Source organism: Anomaloglossus baeobatrachus, chromosome 7 (assembly GCF_048569485.1).
Source record: "Anomaloglossus baeobatrachus isolate aAnoBae1 chromosome 7, aAnoBae1.hap1, whole genome shotgun sequence".
Lineage (NCBI taxonomy): Eukaryota > Metazoa > Chordata > Amphibia > Anura > Aromobatidae > Anomaloglossus > Anomaloglossus baeobatrachus.
The window spans coordinates 97,787,032-97,810,855 of record NC_134359.1 but is presented as its reverse complement, the minus strand read 5'-3'; the positions used below and the strand labels follow the sequence as shown (position 1 = coordinate 97,810,855).

Below are 23,824 nucleotides of genomic sequence, written 5' to 3'. Positions count from 1 at the left end.
AGCAGGAGAAATTCCGTTTTAGGTTTCCTAAGCGTACAATGAGTATGTTTCTGGATCACTCCGACTTCAGAGAGTCAGTCCAGAAGCACCGAGCTTGTCCAGATAAACGCTTTTCTAAGCGCCTTAAGGACACACGTTATCCCTTCCCCCCTGACGTTGTCAAGGTTTGGGCTCAGTGTCCCAAGGTGGATCCTCCAGTCTCCAGACTGGCGGCTAGATCCATAGTTGCAGTGGAAGATGGGGCTTCTCTCAAAGATGCCACTGACAGACAGATGGAGCTCTGGTTGAAATCCATCTATGAGGCTATCGGCGCGTCCTTTGCTCCGGCATTCGCAGCCGTATGGGCCCTCCAAGCTATCTCAGCTTGTCACTCGCAGATTAATGCAGGTGGAGTCATTAACCACTCAGGCGTCGGCGTTTGCGTCCTACGCCATTAATGCTGTCCTGGACTCTACGAGCCGTACGGCGGTAGCATCCGCCAATTCGGTGGCGGTCCGCAGGGCCATGTGGCTACGTGAATGGAAGGCAGACTCTGCTTCCAAAAAATTCTTAACCGGGTTGCCATTTTCTGGCGACCGCCTGTTTGGTGAGCGATTGGATGAAATCATTAAACAATCCAAGGGAAAGGATTCATCCTTACCCCAGCCCAAACCGAAGAGACCTCAACAACGGAAGGTACAATCGAGATTTCGGTCCTTTCGGCCCGCGGGCAGGTCTCAATTCTCATCGTCCAACAGGCCACAGAAGAGTCAGTCGAACTCCGATTCATGGCGGTCTAAGTCACGTCCTAAAAAGACCGCCGGAAGAACCGCTTCTAAAGCGGCCTCCTCATGACTTTCGGCCTCTTCACACCGCATCCTCGGTCGGTGGCAGGCTCTCCCGCTTTTGCGACGCCTGGCTGCCACAGGTACAAGACCGTTGGGTGAGAGACATTCTGTCTCACGGTTACAGGATAGAGTTCAGTTCTCGTCCTCCGACTCGTTTTTTCAGAACATCCCCGCCCCCCGAGCGAGCCGATGCTCTTCTTCAGGCGGTGTGCACTTTGAAGGCAGAAGGAGTGGTGATCCCTGTTCCTCTACAGCAACAGGGTCACGGTTTTTACTCCAACCTGTTTGTGGTGCCAAAAAAGGACGGATCTTTCTTTGTCGCTCCTAATTGGGAGACCCAGACAATTGGGTGTATAGCTACTGCCTCCGGAGGCCACACAAAGCACTACACTTAAAAGTGTAAGGCCCCTCCCCTTCTGCCTATACACCCCCCGTGGGATCACGGGCTCCTCAGTTTTTCATGCTTTGTGCGAAGGAGGTCAGACATCCACGCATAGCTCCACTATTTAGTCAGCAGCAGCTGCTGACTATGTCGGATGGAAGAAAAGAGGGCCCATACTAGGGCCCCCAGCATGCTCCCTTCTCACCCCACTTTTGTCGGCGGTGTTTGTTAAGGTTGAGGTACCCATTGCGGGTACGGAGGCTGGAGCCCACATGCTGCATCCTTCCCCATCCCCCTTAGGGCTCTGGGTGAAGTGGGATTTTACCGGTCTCCAGGCACTGAGACCGTGCTCCATCCACAGCCCCTGGGATGGATATGGAGCTGAGTATCGTCAGGGACAGGACCCTGCTACATCAAGGTACTCTGTGTCCCCATACAGACGCAGACACACTGCAGCATTGCTGAGTGTGTTAGTGCGCCGGGGACAACAGCGCCGCGCGCTTGTGCCACTACTCACTACAGCTCTGCTGAGTGAGTCTATGTATTGCGAACTGCCGTGCCGGCCGCTGCTGTTAGTTTGCTGCGGCGCGGCTGGGACTTGTGGTGCGCCGGGGACTTCCGCGCTGGCCGTGCATGTATGACGGCCGCGCTTATTAATCGAGTCCCCGGCTTTTGCGGCCTAGTTTCGTTTCGTTCCCGCCCCCAGGCCTGCCAGTCAGGGGAAGGGCGGGACGCTGTACAGAATGTCAGCGCAGAGGGCTGGAGTCTACTTTACATACTCCAGCCATCACACTGGGCACAGTGGGACGCCAGTTTCCCGCACTTTGTCTGCGGCACGCCCACGGTCCGCCCCTCTTCACAGAACGCCGGCAGCCATTCCTGTGTGCAGTCTGAGCTGGAGAGGGGAGACAGGTTCTGGGAGACCCAGACACGGGATTCTGGCGACCACACACCCGCGTTTGAGCGGGCGGTAAGCGGCACCTCTGGTGCTGACCCCACTAGTGCCGAAGTGTACATTTGTATTTTTATGCTTGCATGCTATACATTGCACTGTACGGTCGCTGGTGATTCTTGGCTATATACCCTCCTATATTGCTCAGAGGAGACAACAGCATGTCATCCGCAAAAAGCAAGGGTGCCAAGGCACAGGCTTTCTATGCTGCTTGCACCGCATGTGAGGCTACTCTACCGGCAGGTTCCACTGACCCCCACTGTGTGCAGTGCTCGGCCCCTGTGGCAACTGCTCGGCCGGGGCCTCTGCTAGAGGTGACCCAGGGAGAACCACCTGTGAATACTGTCCAGGTGACGGGGACAGAGTTTGCAGTTTTTGCTGATAGATTGTCTGTGACTATGACTAAAATTCTAGAAACTTTGCAGTCTAGACCAGTAACTCAGACCAGGGGCACTGTTGACTCATTGCTCCCTGGTCCCCCTCAGTTGGAACAGCTCCGGGCTCCGAGGGTGTCCCATGCATCCCAGGGTGAAGGCTCTGACACGGACGACAGTCCCAGACAGCCTAAGCGAGCTCGCTATGAGCGGCCCTCGACTTCATCACACTGGTCAGGGTCCCAGCAGGAGGACTCTCTGTGTGATGAGGCGGAGGTAGCTGATCAGTATTCTGATCCTGAGACCGCTCTCAATTTGGATACGCCTTAGACGCCATAGTGAATGATCTTATAGCGTCCATCAATAGAATGTTGGATATTTCTCCCCCAGCTCCTCCGGTGGAGGAGTCAGCTTCACAGCAGGAGAAATTCCATTTCAGGTATCCCAAGCGTAAATTAAGTACTTTTCTGGACCATTCTGACTTTAGAGAGTCAGTCCAGAAACACCACGCTTACCCAGATGAGCGTTTCTCCAAACGGATTAAGGATACACGTTATCCCTTTCCCCCTGACGTGGTCAAAGGCTGGACCCAGTGTCCCAAGGTGGATCCCCCTATCTCCAGGCTTGCGGCTAGATCCATAGTTGCAGTGGAGGATGGGGCTGCACTTAAAGATGCCACTGACAGACAGATGGAGCTCTGGTTGAAATCCATCTATGAAGCTATCGGCGCGTCGTTTGCTCCAGCATTCGCAGCCGTATGGGCACTCCAGGCTATTTCAGCTGGTCTTACACAGATTGACACGGTCACACGTACCTCTGTTCCGCAGGTGGCATCCTTAACCTCTCAAATGTCTGCATTTGCGTCTTACGCGATTAATGCTGTTCTGGACTCTACGAGCCGTACGGCAGTGGCGTCAGCCAACTCCGTGGTTCTACGCAGAGCCTTATGGTTAAGGGAATGGAAGGCAGATTCTGCGTCCAAAAAGTGCTTAACCAGTCTGCCATTTTCTGGTGATCGACTGTTTGGTGAGCGTTTGGATGAAATCATTAAGCAGTCCAAGGGTAAGGATTCATCCTTACCTCAGCCCAGACAAACCAAACCCCAACAGAGGAGGGGACAGTCGGGGTTTCGGTCCTTTCGAGGCTCGGGCAGGTCCCAATTCTCCTCGTCCAAAAGGACTCAAAAGGATCAGAGGAACTCAGATTCTTGGCGGGCTCAGTCACGCCCAAAAAAGACAGCCGGTAGACCCGCTACCAAGGCGGCTTCCTCATGACTTTCGGCCTCCTCTCTCCGCATCCTCGGTCGGTGGCAGGCTCTCCCGCTTTGGCGACGTTTGGCTGCCACAGGTCCAAGACCGTTGGGTGAGAGACATTCTGTCCCACGGGTACAGGATAGAGTTCAGTTCTCGTCCTCCAACTCGATTCTTCAGAACGTCTCCGCCTCCCGACCGAGCCGATGCTCTTCTGCAAGCGGTGTGCACTCTAAAGGCAGAAGGAGTGGTGATCCCGGTTCCTCTTCAGGAGCAAGGTCACGGTTTTTACTCCAATTTGTTTGTGGTACCAAAAAAGGACGGATCTTTCCGTCCCGTTCTGGACCTAAAACTTCTCAACAAGTACGTGAAAACCAGACGGTTCCGGATGGAATCCCTCCGCTCCGTCATCGCCGCAATGTCTCAAGGAGATTTCCTAGCATCAATAGACATCAAGGATGCTTATCTCCACGTGCCGATTGCTCCAGAGCATCAGCGTTTTCTACGCTTCGTGATAGGAGACGAACACCTTCAGTTCGTAGCTCTGCCTTTCGGTCTGGCGACAGCCCCACGGGCCTTCACCAAGGTCATGGCAGCAGTAGTAGCAGTCCTGCACTCTCAGGGACACTCTGTGATCCCTTACTTAGACGATCTGCTTGTCAAGGCTCCCTCTCAAGAGGCATGCCAACACAGCCTGAACGTTGCGCTGGAGACTCTCCAGAGTTTCGGGTGGATCATCAACTTTTCCAAGTCAAATTTGACCCCGACCCAATCGCTAACATATCTTGGCATGGAGTTTCATACTCTCTCAGCGATAGTGAAGCGTCCGCTGGACAAACAGCGTTCACTACAGACAGGGGTGCGATCTCTCCTTCAAGACCAGTCACACCCCTTGAGACGCCTCAAGCACTTCCTAGGGAAGATGGTAGCAGCAATGGAGGCAGTCCCTTTCGCGCAGTTTCATCTGCGTCCACTACAATGGGACATTCTCCGCCAATGGGACGGGAAGTCAACGTCCCTCGACAGGAACGTCTCCCTTTCTCAGGCGGCCAAGGAAGCTCTTCAGTGGTGGCTTCTTCCCACCTCTTTGTCAAAGGGAAAGTCCTTCCTACCCCCATCCTGGGCGGTGGTCACGACGGACGCGAGTCTGTCAGGGTGGGGAGCGGTTTTTCTCCACCACAGGGCTCAGGGTACGTGGACTCAGCAAGAGTCCACCCTTCAGATCAATGTTCTGGAAATCAGAGCAGTGTATCTTGCCCTACAAGCCTTCCAGCAGTGGCTGGAAGGCAAGCAGATCCGAATTCAGTCGGACAACTCCACAGCGGTGGCATACATCAACCACCAAGGAGGAACACGCAGTCGGCAAGCCTTCCAGGAAGTCCGGCGGATTCTGACGTGGGTGGAAGACACGGCATCCACCATATCCGCAGTTCACATCCCAGGCGTGGACAACTGGGAAGCAGATTTTCTCAGTCGCCAGGGTATGGACGCAGGGGAATGGTCTCTTCACCCGGACGTGTTTCAGGAGATCTGTCGCCGCTGGGGGATGCCGGACGTCGACCTAATGGCGTCCCGGCACAACAACAAGGTCCCAGCTTTCATGGCGCGGTCTCACGATCACCGAGCTCTGGCGGCGGACGCCTTAGTTCAAGATTGGTCGCAGTTCCGGCTACCTTATGTGTTCCCTCCTCTGGCACTGTTGCCCAGAGTGCTGCGCAAGATCAGGTCCGACTGCCGCCGCGCCATCCTCGTCGCTCCAGACTGGCCGAGGAGGTCGTGGTACCCGGATCTGTGGCACCTCACGGTAGGCCAACCGTGGGCGCTACCAGACCGACCAGACTTGCTGTCTCAAGGGCCGTTTTTCCATCGGAATTCTGCGGCCCTGAACCTGACTGTGTGGCCATTGAGTCCTGGATCCTAGCGTATTCAGGGTTATCTCAAGAGGTCATTGCCACCATGAGACAGGCTAGAAAACCAACCTCCGCCAAGATCTACCACAGGACGTGGAAGATATTCTTATCTTGGTGTTCTGCTCAGGGATTTTCTCCCTGGCCATTTGCATTGCCTACTTTTCTTTCCTTCCTACAATCCGGTTTGGAAAAAGGTTTGTCGCTAGGCTCCCTTAAAGGACAGGTCTCAGCGCTATCTGTATTTTTTCAGAAGCGCCTAGCACGACTTCCTCAGGTACGCACGTTCCTGCAAGGGGTTTGTCATATCGTCCCTCCTTACAAGCGGCCGTTAGAGCCCTGGGATCTGAACAGGGTTCTAATTGCTCTCCAGAAGCCGCCTTTCGAGCCTATGAGGGATGTTTCCCTTTCTCGCCTTTCACAGAAAGTGACTTTTCTTGTAGCGGTCACCTCTCTTCGGAGAGTGTCCGAGCTAGCAGCGCTGTCATGCAAATCTCCCTTCCTGGTGATTCACCAGGACAAGGTGGTTCTGCGCCCGATTCCGGAGTTTCTCCCTAAGGTGGTATCCCCCTTTCATCTCAATCAGGATATCTCCTTACCTTCTTTGTGTCCTCATCCAGTTCATCAATGTGAAAAGGATTTGCATTTGTTGGATCTAGTGAGAGCACTCAGAATCTACATTTCCCGCACGGCGCCCCTGCGCCGATCGGATGCACTCTTTGTCCTTGTCGCTGGTCAGCGTAAAGGGTCGCAAGCTTCCAAATCCACCTTGGCTCGGTGGATCAAGGAACCAATTCTTGAAGCCTACCGTTCCGCTGGGCTTCCGGTTCCCTCAGGGCTGAAGGCCCATTCTACCAGAGCCGTGGGTGCGTCCTGGGCATTACGGCACCAGGCTACGGCTCAGCAGGTGTGCCAGGCGGCTACCTGGTCGAGTCTGCACACTTTTACCAAGCATTATCAGGTGCATACCTACGCTTCGGCGGACGCCAGCCTAGGTAGACAAGTCCTTCAGGCGGCGGTTGCCCACCTGTAGGAAAGGGCTGTTTTACGGTCCTGTCACGAGGGTTATTTTACCCACCCAGGGACTGCTTTTGGACGTCCCAATTGTCTGGGTCTCCCAATTAGGAGCGACAAAGAAGAAGGGAATTTTGTTTACTTACCGTAAATTCCTTTTCTTCTAGCTCCAATTGGGAGACCCAGCGCCCGCCCTGTTTTCTTAGGGATTTTTGTTTTTTTCGGGTACACATGTTGTTCATGTTGATTGGTTTCAGTTCTCCGATGTTTCTTCGGATTGAATTTGTTTTTAAACCAGTTATTGGCTTTCCTCCTTCTTGCTTTTGCACTAAAACTGAGGAGCCCGTGATCCCACGGGGGGTGTATAGGCAGAAGGGGAGGGGCCTTACACTTTTAAGTGTAGTGCTTTGTGTGGCCTCCGGAGGCAGTAGCTATACACCCAATTGTCTGGGTCTCCCAATTGGAGCTAGAAGAAAAGGAATTTACGGTAAGTAAACAAAATTCCCTTCTTCCGTCCTGTTCTGGACCTAAAACTGCTCAACAAACACGTGAAAACCAGGCGGTTCCGGATGGAATCGCTCCGCTCCGTCATCGCCTCAATGTCCCAAGGAGACTTCCTGGCATCAATCGACATCAAAGATGCTTATCTCCACGTACCGATTGCACCAGAGCATCAGTGCTTCCTGCGTTTCGCCATAGGAAACGAACACCTTCAGTTCGTGGCACTGCCTTTCGGCCTGGCGACAGCACCACGGGTCTTCACCAAGGTCATGGCTACAGTGGTAGCAGTCCTACACTCTCAGGGACACTCGGTGATCCCTTACTTAGACGATCTGCTTGTCAAGGCACCCTCTCGAGTGGCATGCCAACGCAGCCTGAACATTGCTCTGGAAACTCTCCAGAGATTCGGGTGGATCATCAATTTCCCAAAGTCAAATCTGACACCGGCCCAATCACTGACATATCTGGCATGGAGTTTCATACTCTCTCAGCGATAGTGAAGCTTCCGCAGGACAAACAGCGTTCACTACAGACAGGGGTGCAATCTCTCCTTCAAGGCCAGTCACACCCCTTGAGGCGCCTCATGCACTTCCTAGGGAAGATGGTGGCAGCAATGGAGGCAGTCCCTTTTGCGCAGTTTCATCTGCGTCCACTTCAATGGGACATTCTCCGCAAGTGGGACAGGAAGTCGACGTCCCTCGACAGGAACGTCTCCCTTTCTCAGGCAGCCAAAGCCTCCCTTCGGTGGTGGCTTCTTCCCACTTCATTGTCGAAGGGGAAATCCTTCCTACCCCCATCCTGGGCGGTGGTCACGACGGACGCGAGTCTGTCAGGATGGGGAGCGGTCTTTCTCCACCACAGAGCTCAGGGTACCTGGACTCAGCCAGAGTCCTCCCTGCAGATCAATGTTCTGGAGATAAGGGCAGTATATCTGGCCCTAAAGGCGTTCCAGCCGTGGCTGAAAGGCAAACAGATCCGAATTCAGTCGGACAACTCCACAGCGGTGGCATACATCAACCACCAAGGCGGAACACGCAGTCGGCAAGCCTTCCAGGAGGTCCGACGGATTCTGCTGTGGGTGGAAGCCACAGCATCCACCATATCCGCAGTTCACATCCCGGGCGTAGAAAACTGGGAAGCAGACTTTCTCAGTCGCCAGGGCATGGACGCAGGGGAATGGTCCCTTCACCCGGACGTGTTTCAAGAGATCTGTTGCCGCTGGGGGATGCCGGACGTCGACCTAATGGCGTCCCGGCACAACAACAAGGTCCCGGCATTCATGGCACGGTCTCAAGATCACAGAGCTCTGGCGGCAGACGCATTAGTGCAGGATTGGTCGCAGTTTCAACTGCCTTATGTGTTTCCTCCTCTGGCACTGTTGCCCAGAGTGTTACGCAAGATCAGGTCCGACTGCCGCCGCGCCATCCTCATCGCTCCAGACTGGCCGAGGAGGTCGTGGTACCCGGATCTGTGGCATCTCACGGTGGGTCAACCGTGGGCACTACCAGACCGACCAGACTTGCTGTCTCAAGGGCCGTTTTTCCATCTGAATTCTGCGGCCCTCAACCTGACTGTGTGGCCATTGAGTCCTGGGTCCTAGCGTCTTCAGGGTTGTCTCAAGAGGTCATTGCCACTATGAGACAGGCCAGGAAACAAACGTCCGCCAAGATCTACCACAGGACGTGGAGAATATTCTTATCCTGGTGCTCTGATCAGGGTTTTACTCCCTGGCCATTTGCCTTACCTACTTTTCTTTCCTTCCTTCAATCCGGATTGGAAAAAGGTTTGTCGCTTGGCTCCCTTAAGGGACAAGTCTCAGCGCTCTGTGTTTTTTTCAGAAGCGCCTAGCCAGACTTCCAAAGGTACGCACGTTCCTGCAGGGGGTTTGTCACATAGTCCCTCCTTACAAGCGTCCGTTAGAGCCCTGGGATCTGAACAGGGTTCTGATGGCTCTTCAGAAACCGCCCTTCGAGCCAATGAAGGATATTTCTCTTTCACGCCTTTCGCAGAAAGTTGTCTTCCTAGTAGCAGTCACATCGCTTCGCAGAGTGTCTGAGCTAGCAGCGCTGTCATGCAAAGCTCCTTTCCTGGTGTTTCACCAGGACAAGGTGGTTCTGCGGCCCGTTCCGGAATTTCTCCCTAAGGTGGTATCACCCTTTCATCTGAATCAGGATATCTCCTTACCTTCTCTTTGTCCACATCCAGTTCACCAATGTGAGAAGGATTTGCACTTGTTGGATCTGGTGAGAGCACTCAGATTCTACATTTCTCGTACGGCGCCCCTGCGCCGCTCGGATGCACTCTTTGTCCTTGTCGCTGGCCAGCGTAAGGGGTCACAGGCTTCCAAATCAACCCTGGCTCGGTGGATTAAGGAACCAATTCTCGAAGCCTACCGGTCTTCTGGGCTTCCGGTTCCATCAGGGCTGAAGGCCCATTCTACCAGAGCCGTGGGTGCGTCCTGGGCTTTGCGGCACCAGGCTACGGCTCAGCAGGTGTGTCAGGCGGCTACCTGGTCGAGCCTGCACACTTTCACGAAACACTATCAGGTGCATGCCTATGCTTCGGCAGATGCCAGCCTAGGCAGGCGAGTCCTTCAGGCGGCTCTATTACGAGGTATTATTTTACCCACCCAGGGACTGCTTTTGGACGTCCCAATTGTCTGGGTCTCCCAATGGAGCGACAAAGAAGAAGGGAATTTTGTTTACTTACCGTAAATTCCTTTTCTTCTAGCTCCAATTGGGAGACCCAGCACCCGCCCCTGTTCCCTTCGGGCTGTTGTTCTTTGTGTACACATGTTGTTCATGTTTAATGGTTTCAGTTCTCCGAAATTTCTTCGGACTGAATTTACTTTAAACCAATTTATAACTTTCCTCCTTCTTTCTTTTGCACCAAAACTGAGGAGCCCGTGAGGCACGGGGGGTGTATAGGCAGAAGGGGAGGGGCTTTACACTTTTTAGTGTAATACTTTGTGTGGCCTCCGGAGGCAGAAGCTATACACCCAATTGTCTGGGTGTCCCAATTGGAGCTAGAAGAAAAGGAATTTACGGTAAGTAAACAAAATTCCCTTCTTTTACTTCTGAATAATCCAGGTCCAGAGGCAGCTTCCTCTGTGGTTGAAAGGAACGCTCATTATCCTTGCCAATCACTGAGAATTATGCACGATAGCGTGGAGGTCTCCTCCTGCCCAACACTGATTTATGTGATGTGTGTAGGGCGGGAAAGGAGGCTAATCTGCTCATCACTAAAGCTGAACAGGACCGGCACCGTCTTTACCATGCTGGAAGTCCTAAAAAAAATAAATAAAAATAAAGCACACCACTGATCACTGGAGCTGAAGGACCTCGCAGGATATCAGCCATATGATCAGTTACACACCTTGTGAAACCTGAAAAATATGGGGAATAAGAAGACTTTAATCATGCGTAGTTCAGTACCAGATATAAAGTCTGTGTATATGCAGCAGAGCTGTGCGTCTGTTGTTCGTGCAGCAGAGCTGTGCGTCTGTTGTTCGTGCAGCAGAGCCGTGCGTCTGTTGTTCGTGCAGCAGAGCCGTGCGTCTGTTGTTCGTGCAGCAGAGCCGTGCGTCTGTTGTTCGTGCAGCAGAGCCGTGCGTCTGTTGTTCGTGCAGCAGAGCCGTGCGTCTGTTGTTCGTGCAGCAGAGCCGTGCGTCTGTTGTTCGTGCAGCAGAGAAACCGTAACAGGAACTGTCTGGTAATCTGCCTATGACTTCCCTCTGGGGCTCCCAAGAGCACTTTATTGAACCCTACACAATCAAGGAACTTTTAATAAGTAGAAATACTTTTTTTCTCTTTTTGTGAAGTCTAAACTTGGATGGATTTTACTGCATGGTGTGTCCTATAGTCTAAAAAAAAAAAATTCAGTACCTGACCAGCTCAAAACTATAACGTATTCACATAATAGGGTTATGGAAACAAGACTGTACCAGGTGAAGACAATCAGATATGAAAATATTGAACTGGATACAAAGCATCAGAAAAGTCCTGTAGCTTGTGTTGAAGAAACCCTTCAGCGTTTGGTCACCCTTTGCACCTCAGATCAGCTACAGTCTTATATATATATATATACTAGAAGGTGGCCCGATTCTACGCATCGGGTATTCTAGAATTTACGTATTGTGTAGTTCATGTATGATTTTTGATATAGATATAGATACAGATATATATATATATATATATATATATAGATATATATAGATAGATAGATGTTGTGTGTAGTTACCAAGTGTTTGTGTAGGGCGCTGTACATGTTCTGGGTGTTGTCTGGGTGTGGCGGGGGGTGAGAGCGGTGTTGTATGTGTGTTGCGTTGTTTGTGGAGCGCTGTGTGTCTGTCGCGTTGTGTGTGTGTGTTGCGCGGTTTGTGTGGGTGTTGTGTGTTTGGGGGAGGTATGTTTTGTGCAATGTGTGTGTTGTGCGGTATGTGCGTATATTTATGTATGCCGCGGTGTTTGTGTGTTGGGTGTTGTGTGTGTGGGTGTCTGTGTATGGCGGTGTTTGTGGTTCCCTGTGTGTGTGTGTGTGTGTGTTGGGGGGAGGTGTGCACCTCCCATCGTGCTCCATCCCCCATGCTGCGCACCCCCCTTCGTGCTACATCCCCTATGCTGCGCATTCCCCTTCGTGCTACATCCCCCATGCTGCGCACTCCCCATCGTGCTACATCCCCCATGCTGCGCACCCCCCATCGTGCTACATCCCCCATCGTGCTACATCCCCCATGCTGCGCACCCGCCATCGTGCTCCATCCGCCATGCTGCGTACTCCCCATCGTGCTCCATCCCCCATGCTGCGCACCCGCCATCGTGCTCCATCCGCCATGCTGCGTACTCCCCATCGTGCTACATCCCCCATGCTGCGCACCTCCCCATCGTGCTACATCCCCCATGCTGCGCACCTCCCCATCGTGCTACATCCCCCATGCTGCGCCCTCCCCATCGTGCTACATCCCCCATGCTATAATAGTTCTCCTATTATACTCAGAGAGGAGTATAATAGGAGGACTGTAATAGGAGGAGTAGTCCTGAGGGGAGAGGAGTATAATGCCGGCTCCCTGCACATGTGTACCGGGAGCCGGTGTACGCTGGTAACTATGATACACATCGGGTAACTAAGGGACCTTAGTTACCCGATGTGTATAATGGTTACCAGCGTTCACGGGCTCCGTCAAGATCCAAGCATCGCAAGGTTATGTCTGGCGCTGCTTGGATCGTGACGGAGCCGGTGTACACTGGTAACTGTGATACACATCGGGTAACCAAGGGACCTTAGTTACCCGCTGCTGGGATCGTGACGGAGCCGGTGTAGAAGCAAGCGATATCCCAGGATGTTGTGAGTGTGTGGATGTGATGTGTGAGGTGTGTGTGAGAGTGAGTGTGATCTGATGTGTGTGTGTGTGTACTCACCTGGGAGTCGGAGCTCCGTTTCAGTTGGGCCAGAGCGAGCGTGCATTGCGTGAGGGGGGCGGGGCCTGCAGAGAGCCGGGGCGAGAGGCCAATCCGTGTGGGGGGGGCGGGACCATGGCGAGCCCAGCGGCCAATCAGCTTTGTGTCACCGTAAGGACACAATTTTGGAGCATGACAGACAGACAGACAGAATAAGGCAAAAAAAAAAATATATATATATATATATATATATATATATATATATATATATATATATATATATATATATATATATTATATATTTTTCTAGTTTTTGTTGGGGGAGGGGGGGTGAATTGTGTGTGTGTGTGTGTGTGTGTGTGTGTGTTCGTTCCTTTATGGTGATGCTGCTCAACTCAAGCCCTCCAGGCCACCAACAAATCAGAATTTCAGGATTTCTCTAGTATTACGAAGGTGATGGAACTATAATCAAGGCATCAGAAATTGCTACAGTTTCTCTCATCTCTGGAAATCCTGAAAACAGGATCTGTTTCTGGGCTTTGAGGCCTGGAGTTGAGGAACACTGCTTTACGGCATCTCTGTTTTGTGCAGCCGCCGGGTTCGGTCAGACACACGTAGTTATACCTTTTATATGCTTCTCTGGTATATACAGAATGCTATACACTTAGCGCTCCTGTAACAGTTTCTATATATTTATTATTTTTTTTTTCTTTTTCAGGAATAATGCTCGCTATTTATGGAAAAGAATCCCACCTGCTGTTAGATCTGTAAGTTTTTATGTTGTTTGACTTTCAGCATTGTGTCTATCTTTACTATTAGTGGTTGTGAAAATAAATACAATTGGAAAGCTTTACCTATGCCTTATAGCATGTGTATTGCACCCAGATGACCTCAGTCTATGGTGTGTAATTCTCACTTATATAGTATAGTCTCCATGATTCCTGATTTCTCTTTTTCATTGTGTTGACACATGGTCAGAAAAAGGAGACTGCTCCATAGGTTACAATCGGTACGTGTTCTTTAAGTAGGGCTACGTTCACACACACACTTGTGTGACATAACTGTGCTGTTTTTTTTTGTGTGGTTTTTTTTTTTTTTTTTGTTTCCCCCCCCCCAGACAGAGCACAGACCCCTAGTTTAATTGACCCATTCACACGTTAGTTTTAAAAATTGGATCCGTGCCTCCTGTCAGAGACTCCGAGCACGTCCTGTTATCATCCATTTTTGCAGATCAGACTTTGCTATTAAAGTCTTTGGGGAGCTGTATAAAGTGGATCAAATACCAAAAACAGACTTTATATTTCAGTTTTCCATCCATTTTTGATCAGTTTTAAAACTGACATCTTGAAAAAATGGATAAAAAACAGTTAGTCTACCTTCTTTAGAGGAAAAAACAAGCAAAGGAAAAAAACCCCCAATGCAATATAGATGAAACCAGAGAAAAAAAATCAGGCCTGTTCTCTCAGATGGTAACAATCACAGATGTGTGAACCTAACCTAAAAAGCGCAGAACATGTACTTGAAAATCAGCCGTTCGTCCACTTAGCAAGTGCTACAAACTGCTGTCTGTATGAACCTAGTGATATCACACTCAGCTATCCTTTCATAATGTTCTTTTTTATCTTTTATATAGAAAGCGTGAAAAGGGTGTACTCGAAGGTTCATTTACCTAGTCTAGGTGTGATTGGCCATGCCTATATTACCATGACTTATATTGCGGTTCCTAGTGATGAGTGGGCACTACCGTGCTCGGTACTCGCATAACTAGTGGTGAGCGGACACTACCATGCAAAAGTGCTCGGTACTCACGTAACTAGTGATGAGCGGGCACTACCATGCATAGGTGCTTAGTACTTGTAACAAGCAATCGGACGGACTTGACTCATATACTGAGTATTATGGAAGGCAATCGGAAACTCAAGCATTTTTACAAAAGATCTTCTGGATAAAAGCTCAAGTTCCCCATTGGCTTCCATCATACTTGGTAGACTGGTCGAGCCCGTCCGACTGCTTGTGACGAGTACCGAGCATGGTAGGGCTTGGTCATCGTCATCACTAATTATGAATACCAAGCACTCGTGCAGCGTCGTACTCACTCCTCACTAGTTACGAGCACCCGTGCATGGTAGTGCTTACTGCTCGCTCATCACTAGTGGTTACATTTTATATGTATAGACTTTTTACTTACTGTCTTACGATTACTTTTCTTAATAACATTTCCATTGACCTATTTTTTTTCCTTAGTCGAGTCCAGAGATTGGGTGGATCTGGGAGGTTGGACAGAGAATCTGGCTGAGAGATTTCCCAGGAATCTATTCTACAATAGCTGCCCATCAATGGTCTGAAAACATACAGCCCATCATAGAGGCTGTTAGAGGTAAGGAACCTTTTGTATACACCTTGCTAGGAGAAGCCTTTACTACATCTGAACATCACATCCTTGTACAATTGGTACATAGCTTATTCCCGAGCTATGGCCATTATTGTGGATTCCTTGTTCGCGTTTCTATAAACCTTTAGGGGTACTTTGCACGTTGCGACATCGCTACTGTGATATCGTCGGGGTCAAATTGAAAGTGACGCACATCCGGCGCCGGTAACGACGTCGCAACGTGTAAAGCCTAGAAGCACCGATAAACGATCGCAAAAGCGTCAAAATCGGTGATCTCTGTAGTGTCGGTCATTTCCATAATTTCGCTGAAGCGACAGGTACAATGTTGTTCCTCGTTCCTGCGGCAGCACACATCGCTGTGTATGAAGCCGCAGGAGCGAGGAACATCTCCTTACCTGCGTCCCGCCTGCAATGAGGAAGGAAGGATGTGGGTGGGATGTTTACGTCCCGCTCATCTCCGCCCCTCCGCTTCTATTGGCTGCTTGCCGTGTGACGCCGCACGACCCGCCCCCTTAGGAAGGAGGCGGGTCGCCGGCCAGAGCAACGTCGCAGGGCAGGTAAGTGCGTATGAAGCTGCCGTAGCGATAATGTTCTCTACGGCAGCTATCACAAGATTTCGCATCTGCGACGGGGGCGGGGACTATCGCACTCGGCATCGCTACAATCGGCTAGCGATGTCGCAGCGTGCAATGTGACCCCTATTCTTGTAGAAAATATTACTAGATTCTGCTGGTGGGATTACATATACAGTGGAACCCTGGTTTATGAGAACAATCCGTTCTGGGACTGTGCTTATTAACCAAGTTACTCGTCTAGCAAAGCAAGATTTCCAATAGGAAATCATTGCAATGCAGACAATTCCTTCCACAACTTGTTAAATGTCCCATCCTGGTCCCCTGTTGTGCCATTCCACAAACTCACACATTATATGCTCACCTTACCTTCCTTTCCATCGCCGGCCTGCTGGAACTTGCTGTTCGCTAGCACAGGCTGTGTATCGGGTAACCATGACGACGACGGAGGAACTTCCGCGCCCAGAGCGCTGACGTCAAAGGCAGGAGCCTCTGATTGGTCAGCGCACTGCCTTTGAGTAGCATCTGACAGCGGAAGTTCCTGGCTCTTCGCCGATGGTTACCGATACGCAGCCTGGAGCGGCGAACTACAGGACCCAGGAGGCCAGCGATGGAACGGAAGGTACACATATTATGCTCACTTTACCTTCCGTTCCATCACTGGCCTCCTGAGTCTTGTAGTTCGCCGCGAGGATTCCTCAATCGTCGCGATGCACCGGCAAACTACAAGACCCAGGAGGCCGGCAATGAAACGGAAGGTAAGGTGAGCATAATACTGTATGTGCGTGCGTGCGTGTTTGTTTGTGTGTGTTTTGTGCGTGCTTGTGTGGGTTTGTGTGGACTGCAAGTGCGGGTCAGAGCGCGGTGGATGTACGGAACCGGAAGTGTGTGCGGTGAGTATTTTGCTCGTACAGCAAAGCTTTCTCGTAAACCGGGTTACAAATTTACAGAAAGCTTTGCTTGTTAAGCGAAATTCTCGTTAACTGGGTTACTCGTTAAGCGAGGTTCCACTGTAATGCGCCCTGGTTCACAGTGGAGACTGTAACAGATTTGTGAGATTTGTCTTGAGTCCTAGAAGATCTGTGCAGATCAGACCAGGTCTGTAATAGCGATAAGGGCTATCTTTTTATTTCTTGGCTTAGTAATTTTAGAATATACCATGAGTGATGTGTTCTGTTTATAGAAACCAATCATTTTCCTTCATGTGAGAATTACAGAACGTCCTATACACAGCTATTTCACTGTGGTTATATCTTGTGCTCTCACCTAAAAGTATAGATGAGTGAATTGGTTCACAGAGTCCTGGTCCATGTGTTAGATCAGCATGTTGCGACTGTCAGAAAGGAGACTTGCAAACAATCTCCCACCTACCAGCATCCCCGACTCTTCAGAATGGCAGGAAATCTTGTATGTATCATGCCACACTCATGACGTCTTCTCAAAATAGGAACCAGAAATGCTGGCAGGTGGGGAACAGTTCAGAAGGCTCCCGTCCACAATAACAGAATGTTTTTGTGACCGCTGCACAAGGGTCCTGCAAATTTTTTTGCTTATTTCTACTTCTGTCCTCATAGTGCACAGCTCTGTAGCCTTCAACTTCCAGATTGTGGGCTCACCTGGTTGATTGAACATTTGGGCGAGATGAAATGTGACTCTACTGTCTCAATATGTACTCTCCTGATGCAGCAAAGTGCAGAAGGACTGAAGCCGTCCGAAATCAGGGGATAAACAGCGCTTTCTAGAGATCCTGGGCACACTTAATGTAGTGCTTACAAGCTCACTTTGAAAGAGCTTGGAAGCACTGAACATATTTGGCCATGACTGCAATGGTCGCTGGTCCTCTTGGTGATGAGCAGTATATAAAATTATATAAAAGCGGAGACATTTGGAGAACAGGGCAAAGTTTTTATAATCCATAAATTACAATGTTCATTGCTCATCTACCCATTTTGTGGGATTAACCATGTAAAGGTGAAGAATTCCCAAAGATCAATTGTTTTCTTTCGTACAGTGGCTAAATAGGGTCCTAAAGTTCAACCTTTGTTGAATTTACCCTTGTTTAACCCTTTTAAAATTGTTTTTGTTTGTATCACAATATATTTTGACAAAATTATTTCATATTTGAAAGAAAGAAAATGCTTCAACTGTGCCATCTGGTAAGGCTCTGCTAACAGCTCCGCTTTTCTTTTCCATTGTCTGTTCTATTTATAATGGAGAAACGGACCAGATAGATGCCGCTGACATCCTGAGCATTTCTGTGTCAGATTAAAGTAGAGGGATCCCATTGATTTATATGGAGGTCCTTCTTTTCATTTATACTTAGAATGGAGGAAAAAAAGTCCCATATGCAGAGTTTGCTTCCATTCTAACAATGAACAGCACATGGAAAGCAGACCCCCATATAAATCAATGGGGCCCCTGTGCTTTTGTTTGAAACAGGAATGCCCTGGATGCTAATTAATTTGATATGTTCTCTATGTAACAGACAGAACAGCGAAACGTACGTGTGACCAGAGCCTGAATGCTGCCATACACATTAGATGGCGTTCAGCTGGCAGCTGTCGCTCGTTTCTCCATACAGCCGAGTGCTCCATGAAAGTGGCACTGTCAAACATCTCTGGGGGGCAGTATGATCCGCTGTCCAAAATCTGACATCCCAGATCAATATTTTTTCAGGAGGTGGTCATTCATTTATAAAAAGGAAAAAAAGCAATTCATTTTTGAGGATGTGATTTAAAAAGCTTTGCTTGAATCTGTATGATCTGTGTCTGGAATAGTAATCGGCTGCAATACCAGACTCGGATGGGTTTTTTTTCTTCATCCTGTTTAATGTCTTGCTTCATATATTCTCTGTGGACGTGTGATCTGGAGACTGGACCTCTACCGCCATTATTTGCGTTCTATTGCATCTCTCTCCACCAGAGGGAGACAAAGTCCACAAGATTTTGCTTCTTCGTCTTTGACTATCTCCGTAATGCCGGTTTTGTGTAATAAACGTGGTAAGCTGTGGCTTTGCTCCATTGGTGTTATTGAAACAAATGCTTTTTCGTTGTTAGATGCTACACGACGCCGCGCGTTTAGCCTGGTAGCACAAGCCTACACATCAATCTCTGCTGACGACTTGGCAGCCTTTGTTGGACTCTCTGTGGAAGACGCTGTTAAAGGTGAGTTTTGCCGCAAACTTTCCAGTTTTTATATTTATAGAAAAAAAAATAATTAATTTATATTTCAAAATATAATTCAGAGAAAGATGAGTAGTAGTGTTCATTATTCAGTGTCGTGGCTTATACAGGGCAACTAACAGCATATTCATTTCCCTATAGAGATGAGCAGATCTGTTCACACAGCCTTGGTCCACAGTCCAGGTCAATGCTATCTGGTCATGGAAAGGAGTCGCTCGAATTTACGTTCCCTCTGTGATCTCAGGGTCGGCTTTTGATTAGCTCAGCCAGCAAAATATCACCTGTGCGTCGCAATGTTGATGTCACACCAGACCGGAAATCAAACGGTGTACCGAGAAACCGGGAAGATCAGGACACTCGCTTACGTTGACGGCCAGAGAGCACTGACCTGGACTGCGGTCGGACCGGGGCTGTCCAAAGTGATCAGCTCAGCTCCACTTCCTGGCAATACAGATATTTGGGTTTTCTTTTTACAAATTAACTGGCATTTTTGGTCACCACTGCACCCACAAAAAATGCAATGTGATTAAAACATAGTATGTATCTCAAATTCGTACTAATGGCGCACAAGAAAACAAATCCTCTTACTATTTTTTTCCATTGATCGAACTGTAAGTGTCCAAAAATGACGACAAACTATTTATTTATTTTTTGTTAACCTCTGTTTATACTCTGTACTTGGCATTCAAAAACAAGCTCTCAAATGGCTATATGAAGTAAAAAGAGGCGTTAGGGCTCTCTTCCTCAAGGGGAAGAAAAAAGAAAGACAAAATAAAAATTCTGTGTCCTTATAGTTTTAAAGAGGTTTTTTGAATAGACCATATGTATCAAATCACAGGGGGTTTAAATTTCCATCACTCCCACTGATTGGTCTGTGCGGCTCCAATGAACGCCATGTTCCCTTATTTACCAGACAAAGCTCCATACATGTGGTGGTGGTGGTGGTTGTGTCTGGTATTGCAGCTCACATCTCCTCCGGTATATTTAAGTGCTTACAGTGCTGTTAGTTTGGATCACAGTTGGGCCTAGTGTTGAGCGAGTAGTTGACTATTCGTACTCGCTATGCTGTTAGTGAGTCCTGTCCACTACCCGCATATTAGTTACGAGTAGCGGGTGCAATGTAAGTCAATGGGAAATACTCGCTAAGTAGCCAGTAACAAGAAAGCCGTACTATTCGCTAGTCACACAAATAGTACGGCTTTTGGGTTACTCGCTACTTAATGAGTATTTCCCATTGACTTACATTGTGCCCGCAACTCGTAACGAATATGCGAGTAGCGGACTTTACTCTCTAACAGCATAGCGAGTACGAATGGTTAACTACTCGCTCACCTCTAGTTGGGCCAGAACCTGCGGGTGTAATGTAGATTATAAATTAAGGCCACCATTCGATCATGTGACTTGGTCCTGTACACTGGCCTGTTGTTTTCATACACAGATGTCACCCAAGATTTAACCTATGCCTTGGACCAATTTAAAATGGCTAAAATACATTACATATTTGTGTCGATGTCATTAACACAAATGTGTTGTGTTTTTTTTTTTTTGTTTTTTTTATTATTCCTTTAAATATCCAATCAGTCCAAAATAACATTTTCTGTTTTCTTCTTGTGTGTGAAACCCTGTAACAGGTGTCGTAGAGCAGGGCTGGCAAGCTGATTCTGCCTCTCGTATGGTAATGCCCAAGAAACCTGGTAAGTGGCAGTTTATGGAAGTTACATTTGTTAGATACAATATTGTTAAAATATAAGTTGATCAGATATTCTCATTAAGAGGATCATCCACAAACACCTTCCTTCCAGTGTAACATCTGCGATGGATAGATGTAACAGCAGTCTGGGTGGTCCAGTTACAGGGGTAGTTCTACAGGAATCAGCAAGTATCATGCGCGGGACTTGGGTTTCATTCAGACATCCAGCTAGGGGGCCATTCACACAACCATGAATTTTTTTGTGGACTGCAGAAATCGCAGAGATGTATCTGATTTTGATTAAAACGTCAGATCAAAATAGGCCATGCAAGTCTATGGATAAGTGAAAAAAAATCCGACCACACTTGTGTGGTCTGACTTTTACGGACTGTAAGAATTTAGAAGATGGAGAAAGTTTTATTTACCGTATTTTTCGGTTTATAAGACGCTCTGGATTATAAAACGCACCCCAAATTTAGAGGAAAAAAAATGGGGTCTTTCTTACAATCCGGTGTTGTATTACAGGGAGCAGGCGGCAGTGGTGGTGAAACTGGGTCACAGGAGGCAGGGGCAGTGGTGGAATAGGGCAATACTGTGGGCGCTGTGCTGTGGGGCTGCAGGCACCATCCTGAAAATGTTGGCGGTCGGACTTCAAAATAATGGCGCCTGGAGTCGGTGTGTGAGCAGATGAAGCTCTCGGCTCAAGATCTCATCTGCGCACGCGTCGCCTCCGGCCCTTTGCTCTCCCAGCAGCGGACTTAAGGAAAATGGCTTGGAGGTGGTTAGTGCTCAGATGAGATCTTGAGCCGAGAGCTCCGTTGGCGCACGCACCGACTCTGGGCGCCATTATTTGAAATCCACACTGCCAACTTTATCCAGATGGTGATTGCAGCCACAGCACCTGCGGCATTGCTCCTGCAACCCCTCGCCACCATTTCTGGTAAGCAACACTCAGATTATAAGACGCACCCTTCACTTTCGTCCCAAATGTTTGGGAGGGAAAAGTGCGTTTTATAATCCGAAAAATACGGTATTTATTTTTTCCATGCCCAAGAAAAACTGACATGCTGATCAAAATAGTCGGTCTGTTTTTCTCGTGCGTAATAAATATAACTGAATGAGGCCTTATTCTTAGTAAATCCATGCACTATACTTGCCAGTCATGTGCTTCAACATCTGTACCACCCAGTGTACATCTGACCGTCACTCCACGCCCCAGTGGCAGATCCATCAGCAGAGGATGCCCAGAGGGATGCCCTTTTTTCACTCTGTGCTGGTTCACCTCATTCTTTGACGTTGTTGACACAGTTGTGTTATTTGCCTTCTCACATTTGTTACAGATTCCATACCTCGCACTATCCGTGCTCCACCGCTGACTGCCGGCTTTGTGCAGCTAATAACCTCTTGGCAGACTTCTTTATTTTAAAGAAAAGCAACTGCTCTCACAATCCCGGGGAGCGAGGTTACATCCGCTGCACCCTCCCTCTTTAAATCCATTGCTTTATTTAAAAGAAAAAGGGGAAAAAAACACTTTCTGTATTTCTGCTCTGTATTTAATTTTTGCCTGCAGTTCTGTTTGTGATTTCCTAAACCCTGCAGGTCTGGCGGAGGGAAGGGGAATCTGCATGGTAACAGTGTACATTTTGGGTGGGAGGTCAGTGACGGTTTCTTCTGCTTTCCACACAGATTCTGCGCCCCTGTCTCTGATCCCCAACGAGCAGCAGCTGGCTAGACTCACTGACTACGTGGCTTTCCTGGAGAACTAGCGCTCCCTCCCAGGCCTGACATCAAGAATGCACAGAAACGAGCAGTAGGCATACGGGGAAGGATTCTCCCAACTTCAATGCCTCCTCTTCTGAATCCTTACACTTTGCAATCACTACTCTTACAGGACACCCAAATATTGGTTTGGACTGAAAGAGTTAATGAGGAGGCACCAATAAGCTGACCTAAAATTAGGCTGGGGTTATCAATTAACCACTTTTGTGCCAGAAAGGTCTTGATCTTATGCACAGTATCATAGGCAAGTTGTTCTGGCATTAAAGTGGTTTTACAAAAAAAAAAAGTTTAGCAATAGTTCTTGACTTTTTGTTTCTTTCTGATGTGAGTTAAGAGGTCACATTGCCTGTTTAGTTTAAGACTCCACCTCAGAGACTGCATCTTGGGACATCCTTTTCTTGCTGTTTTTGTGACTTTCTAGTCTTCTTGCTCGTAGTGGACCACGTTAGCATCTTCTGTCCTCCTGGTAATTTCAGACATACGGACTGTCCTCTAAGCTTTATTCACACTGACGCTCCGTCTGTCAATGGGGGAACTTGAACAGTCTGAAGTTGCCATCATCTCAAAACCAGTAATCCCAGAGAAAGACCGGTCAGTATTTTAACGGCGTCTAAAGAAATCCGCATTTGCTTGAGGTTGAACCGGGAAAGCTGAAGAGGATGCACTACATCTACAGTCTCAGCCATAAGACGGTCTGCGCTCATCGTAGAGCTGGTCCGTTAGAAGTGAGAAGGCGCAGCCTTATGTCCTGCCTCGTTCTAACTAAGAAAATTAGGTTTACCAATTAAGCATCATCAGCGGGGCCATACACCTGACAGGAGGTAACAGTTGCTTATTGGGCACTGTTATCGGCAGATGCTGCACGGAAATCTTATAGCCTGATATTAAAGGCTCTAAAGAGACCTATTAAAAATGTTTACTACACAGATATGTCTACCTTTTGTCTTATTTTTTTCCTTTAACTGCCTCTTTCAGAGGCAGAATTACCTGGAAACTTGCTGAAAACGCCTCCTGAAAGGACTGGAAGGAGGCGTCTAAAAACTGCTTCAGTGGTCACTGTAAAAAAGTTTTTTTCTTCTTCATATGGTCTTTTTTTTTTTTTTTTAATTATATAAGGGAACCTGTCACCACTTTTTTGGCGTGTAAGCTGCGGCCACCACCACTGGGCTCTTATATACAGCATTCTAACATGCTGTATATAAGAACCCAGGCCGCTGTGTACAACATAAACACTTTATAATACTCACCTACCAGTCGTGCAGTGGGCCATATGGGCGTCTGCGTTCTCTGGTGCCGGCGCTGCCTCTTTCAGCCATCTTCGTCCTTCTTCTGAAGCCTGTGTGCATGATGCGGCTGTGTCATACACACTTGCCGGTCCTGCGCAGGCGCTCTACAATACTTTGATCTGCCCTGCTCAGGACCTGAATGCTGGCGAGTGTGGATGACGTCAGACGCGTCATGCACCGCGGCTAGAGAAGGAGGAGTACGAAGATGGCCGAAAGCGGGAGCACCGGAGAACGGAGACGCCCCTATGGCCCACCGCACGACCATTAGCTAAGTATTATAAAGTGTTTTTTATGTTGTACACAGCGGCCTGGGATCTTAT

General features: G+C 48.8%; 1 protein-coding gene across 1 annotated transcript in view; it reads left to right on the top strand.

Annotated features, from left to right (window-relative positions):
- COPS8 (COP9 signalosome subunit 8) overlaps positions 1–23,144 on the top strand; it is a 43,726-nt gene extending 20,582 nt beyond the window's left edge. Inside the window, exons 3-7 of the mRNA XM_075318943.1 lie at positions 13,322–13,370; positions 14,848–14,980; positions 18,624–18,731; positions 20,381–20,443; positions 22,126–23,144. Of these exons, the coding sequence (XP_075175058.1) occupies positions 13,322–13,370; positions 14,848–14,980; positions 18,624–18,731; positions 20,381–20,443; positions 22,126–22,205 (433 nt within the window). The 3' untranslated portion in view covers positions 22,206–23,144. The remainder of the gene's footprint in view (positions 1–13,321; positions 13,371–14,847; positions 14,981–18,623; positions 18,732–20,380; positions 20,444–22,125) is intronic.
- Positions 23,145–23,824: the final 680 nt, after the last annotated feature.